This window comes from Bactrocera latifrons, unplaced genomic scaffold (genome assembly GCF_001853355.1).
Source record: "Bactrocera latifrons isolate USDA-ARS-PBARC rearing strain unplaced genomic scaffold, ASM185335v1 scaffold_314, whole genome shotgun sequence".
In the NCBI taxonomy this organism is placed as follows: domain Eukaryota; kingdom Metazoa; phylum Arthropoda; class Insecta; order Diptera; family Tephritidae; genus Bactrocera; species Bactrocera latifrons.
This window is the reverse complement of record NW_017536786.1, coordinates 286,552-292,002: the sequence shown is the minus strand read 5'-3', so window position 1 is coordinate 292,002 and position 5,451 is coordinate 286,552. Positions and strand designations below refer to the sequence as shown.

Genomic DNA, 5,451 nt, shown 5'->3' with positions numbered 1-5,451 from the left:
CTAATGCTTTTATATGTTATAGAGTATAATCTTTCCATATCTATATACATATTTACATATATGTACATTGCGACAAAAATACACCCGAAAATACTAACTAAATTCCTCTGGTAAATAATATTTCAAAWAAAATTATTTTGCTAAGTTGGTACGAGTGTCCTTAATTTTTATTCAGTATTATCAAAACCCAAACCGAGTGGTACAAAACCCTCAAAGACGGTCGAGAGATCGTTGAGGACATGTTTCGTTCTGGACGACTTTCGTCCTCTCTAACTGATGGAAATATCAAAATATTTAAAAAGTCTGCGTATGGTGCTTCAAAATCGTTATGCAAGTATTAAAAAGATGTCAAGAGAGCTCAACATCTCTCGCGAGTCTTCAAATGAATTTGTTGGATATTTTGAGTATGTATTTTTCAAAATAGTATCTTAAACAGGTCTCTTTGGATAACTGCCGATGAGRCATGGGTTTATGAGTTTGATATGCAAACAATTATCGGAACGTAACGCCTTTTCAGTCGGTCGAAGATTAAACAAAATTCGCTGAAGGGGCTGAAGGCCACCCCTGAAATTTCTTATGATGAGTGTTTCGTGGACTAGAAAAATCCTTGACATAAGTGTATTACATCTCGTGGGGATTACGTAGAAGGTGATATATATCAATAATTGCATTCAATTTAGTTCCATAGCTTTATGCTAGCACTGGCTGAAAACAGGGACAAGTTCAGCGCATCACTTTGCTATTATTGTATTATTATACCAATATTCAGCTGTTCTAAAATTACATCATATTTTAAGAAAGCTGCTTATGATAAGTTTACGGGTTTCCAACTAATTTAGGGGGCACTGCAGGCCTGTAAGGATAAAATGTTCCTTCAGAAATATTTAAAATAATTCCTCAGACACGACAGAAAGWTAGTGTCGTAAGCTTTATGAATTTGCTTTATATTGTCAGTTATTTGAACCTTCAGCTATATAGTAGTTAAAGCCGACTCAGACTAAGAGATTCACTTCGATTTTAGTCAATGATAGTCGTTTGTTTCTTATGTCTACCACTGTTAGAATACTTATTTTAATTAAAGCTGTCTTCRATTCGCCGCTATATTCAGTGCTGCCAAGTTTTATTTTACATATTTTAGATAAGTGTTACTTTACTGTTTCGAATGGTTCTAGTGGCAAAAGAAATTTCTATTTTTGTTCTTGTTTTTTAAGCACATCAGACTTATAATCAATTATAGTGCCTTATTAAAAGCAAAAGTAAAGAATTGCAACAAAATTTCTAATACATTAAAAAATAATTTCCTCACAAGGAAAGGCTCATAACACTATAGCTTATGYGCCAGAAGACATTTTAATGCAGGGTAGCACCACATAAGGTGCCTGTTCGTTTTAGCATTTAGTACAGTTAGCTCGATTCGTTGGGGAGTAGCTTTCGGCGAATGGAAGGCAGCTTTTTTCATTCGTTGGAGAGTAATGTTTGACGAGTGGAAGATAGCTTATTTGTTCGACAGATTACAAAAGCATTAGGGAGGCACTAAAAACGAATTTGGCATATTTTAATCTTAGTTAACCGGGTTACAAACATGCGGACTGATCACTTTCATATTAATTTTAATTTTTAAGCGCTACTTTTGGTGAAAAACTCATGAACTAAATAACAGATATTTTAAGTTAAATTATTGCCTTAATTAATAAATTTAATGTAATTGTTAACTTTTTCTCATTATGCAAAGAATAAGTGTTCGAAATTAATAGCTTTTAAATGTTTGCATAACTTTTCGCTACATAAAATCTTTCACTGAATGACACTAACGCAATTTGCATATTTTTTACTTTTTTTCTCCCCTTCTACTTCTCGCTTGCAATGCATACTATTTTGCCATGCACAGGTGCCGCCCACTAATCAGACCAAACTCGAGGGCGAAAAGGTGATATTCTCGTGCGAAGCGAAAGCAATGCCCGGCAATGTTACCGTTAGATGGTTTCGCGAAGGCTCTCCCGTGCGGGAGGTGGCCTCACTGGAGACGCGCGTTACAATACGTAAAGATGGTTCCCTTATCATAAATCCCGTTAGCGCTGACGATTCTGGTACTTACTTGTGTGAGGTGACGAATGGCATTGGAGATCCGCAAAGCGCCTCGGCTTATTTAAATGTAGAATGTAAGTACACACAAACCATATTAACGAAAATAAAAATACCTATGTATATTCTCTGTCACYGCTAATTATCTAATTGTATTTGAACGAGGAAAATAACATATAATGCTAAGGTAACTAAAACTCGGCAAAGATTTCGGGATATTTGTTTGTCTTCGACTTAGGKGCATTCTTTTTGTCTTCGGGGAATTTGTCGAAATTCGACAGATCTTCCATGTTTGAGATGACMGGCACATATGGTGGCTGTATTTGTTGGTTCAGTAGACCGTACCAATCGACGCCCTTGAACCAGTCGTGATTTTTAATGTCCTTCTGCGCGTTCGTTAAGCAGCCGAGTCTAATGATWGTTTAGATCATTTTTCGTAAATCTAATAACACACAAACACACTCACCGCTTCGAGGGATCGACCACTAACAGTTTGGAAATTAAGTCCTTTAACATGGGCGGAAAGGAAGCTGGTATCTTGTAGGCGCCATCGCAAATTTTTCCATACATCATCATAACGTCCCTATTGTACTCGGAAAAGGGTGAATTGCCGGCGACAAACTCATAAATCAGTACACCAAATGCCCACCAGTCGACGCTGGTGGAGTAAGGTTTGGACTTAATCAACTCGGGCGCCAGATACTCGGGCGTGCCGCACAATGTCAGAGTGCGGGTCTCAACGCGCTAGAAATAGAAAGCAGGCGAGGTTTGTACTTAAGGTACCACAGTGTCAAGTGCCYATTTGTATACCTTTGCAAAGCCAAAATCCGTTATCTTCAGATAACCTTTTCTATCGATTAATATATTTTCTGGCTTCAAATCGCGATACAGCAATTGCAAATTATGCAGATACTCCAAACCAAGAAATATTTGAGCAGCATAGAAACGTGCCTGCTTCTCCGAAAATCTACGCACTCTGGTAGAAAAAAGATTGAGAAGAATGAAGAGCATGATTTCTTTGCACCTACTTGCGATGATAGGTGAAGAGCTCGCCGCCGTTTATGAATGGCAAGCCGAAGATTAAGTGATCAAAGTCCTTGCGACAAAAGTCCATCATCACTACATATGGGAAGTCTATGCTGAGCAGCACGCGCTTCTCATTGAATATATGCGGCACTTGCTTTGTCTTCACGATCATCTCCTTCAACACCAACTTTGCGGCATAGTAATTACCCGTCGACTTTTCGCGCACCAGTTTCTGTCCAAGCAAAAAGTAAGCTTAAATAAATTGTATTAACCAAAAATAAGCGACGTTCGTTTCGAACACACCACTCTGCCGAAGGAGCCGGAACCGATTGTGGCCAGCTCGTCGAAACCTTGTAGACCTGTGTCTGGCGATGGCGTCATTTTGTCCCACTTCTTGAGGAAACTGTCCCTGAACACAACCAGCACCATGTCGTAGTCGACCTTGCCGCTGAACCTGGTGTTGATGGCTGTAGTTTATAGATTTATGTTCGACAGATATTATTATGGAACTGGTTGTTATTGTTCAACTGTTGACACGCTTACGTTTGTTGGCTTTCTCCACAGCGATTATCTTCATTTCACCTTCCGATGCTTGTCCCACGTTAGAAGGAACCAGCTCCATTTGATGTGCCATGTTTTGAAGACTACTATCTAAGCCACTAATAACAAACAACGAACTCAAATGTTTAGAAGCTTATTTTTTTAAGAATTTGTAAATATTTCCTTTTCAATAAAAAGGCCTACAAACACAGAAACACTGAAAGAAATCTGAAAAGTCAAACTGAGAACAGCAAAATTTTAAAATGAAATGTCAGTTTTCAATAAATCAAAAATGAGAGAAAAGTGTTGTGAAACTAGAAAACTAAACAGTTTCGAAAGCAGAAAGAATTGGAATAAGYTTCGGCGAGAAATAATTTTCGAATTGTATGTTCCATCCCGGACAGACATAACCTCAAAATTTTGTAAAATCCCACAATTTTCGAAATTATATCAAATTCCGAAATACGCTTCCGAACAGGACAATATGCGAAACATTGAAGTTATAAGAAATGCAGGAAAAGTATTATGAAAACCATGAACTACTCCATTTTAATTCGAAGAATCCTTTAAAAATGTGTGTATACGTAAGTTCACTTACCTCAACTCACTCTCGTTCCTTGTCCTCTTACAGATCCTGCCAAAGTGACCTTCACACCCACTGTACAGTATCTACCCTTCCGTTTGGCCGGCGTCGTACAGTGCTACATTAAATCGAATCCGACACTGCAGTATGTCACCTGGACCAAAGACAAACGCCTACTCGAACCGTATCAGATGAAGGATATCGTCGTCATGGCCAACGGTTCATTGCTCTTCACGCGCGTCAATGAGGATCATCAAGGTCGTTACACCTGTACGCCATACAATGCACAAGGCACACAGGGCTCATCCGGCCCCATGGAGGTGCTCGTACGCAAACCGCCCACATTCACCGTCGAACCGGAGTCGCTGTATCAGCGCAAAGTGGGCGACAGCGTCGAAATGCATTGCGACGCCATCGAAGCGGAGGGCACACAACGGCCCACCATCAAATGGCAACGTCAGGATGGCGGCGATTTGAGCGAAACGCAGCGCACCCGTGTCAAAGTGTCCGGTGGCAATATAACCATCGAGAATTTACGCGGCGAAGACTTTGGCTACTATCAGTGTGTCGTCTCGAATGAGGTGGCCACACTAATGTCGGTAACGCAGCTGGTCATCGAGGGCACACAGCCGCATGCACCGTACAACATCACCGGCAAAGCGACCGAGTCATCGATTACGCTGCAATGGATGCCCGGCTATAGCGGCGGCTCCGAATACAAGCAGGACTATACGATTTGGTATCGCGAAGCGGGCGCCGCCGATTGGCAAACCATTTCGGTCACRCCATCCGGCAGTACACAGGTCACAATCAACGGCCTGGCTTCGGGCACCACGTATGAGTTTCAGGTCGTCGGACGCAATGTCCTCGGCGACGGACTGATGAGCAAGGTGATGACGGTGCGCACACTGGGTGAGTTAACGTTTGCACAATTTTATCTATGGCTTCTATTAAGACCTTGTTGCACATACTCTATGCAAGTACGGCAAATGCGGTGCGGTGTGGTAGGTAAGTGATTGGAGTGACACAAACCGAATTGGTTCAGAGCAAAAAGTCTGTTGTTGTAAAAATTTTTGTCAAACTTACCTCCCACGCTGCGTCAACTTTGTGCCGCTAACTATGATCTCTTATATTAAATTAAACCCATACTCTTGCATTTCTCTCTTTTTCTCTCTTTTCTACAACAACATTTGTGTACAATATGTATAAATTTATTTACG

General features: G+C 40.6%; 2 protein-coding genes across 2 annotated transcripts in view; one reads left to right on the top strand and one right to left on the bottom strand.

Annotated features, from left to right (window-relative positions):
* The window catches only part of LOC108970892 (protein turtle), a gene marked incomplete at its 5' end in the record, with an annotated part of 54,491 nt that overhangs the window by 18,392 nt on the left and 30,648 nt on the right, over positions 1-5,451 (top strand). Inside the window, 2 exons of the mRNA XM_018936589.1 lie at positions 1,889-2,159; positions 4,280-5,143. Of these exons, the coding sequence (XP_018792134.1) occupies positions 1,889-2,159; positions 4,280-5,143 (1,135 nt within the window). The remainder of the gene's footprint in view (positions 1-1,888; positions 2,160-4,279; positions 5,144-5,451) is intronic.
* LOC108970900 (cAMP-dependent protein kinase catalytic subunit alpha-like) lies at positions 2,234-3,749 on the bottom strand. The gene is made up of 6 exons (XM_018936604.1): positions 3,652-3,749; positions 3,412-3,575; positions 3,111-3,340; positions 2,893-3,058; positions 2,549-2,826; positions 2,234-2,493 (listed from the first exon to the last, which is right to left on the bottom strand). The coding sequence occupies exons 1-6, from the start codon at positions 3,740-3,742 to the stop codon at positions 2,274-2,276; spliced, it is 1,149 nt and encodes a 382-aa protein (XP_018792149.1). The 5' UTR covers positions 3,743-3,749; the 3' UTR covers positions 2,234-2,273.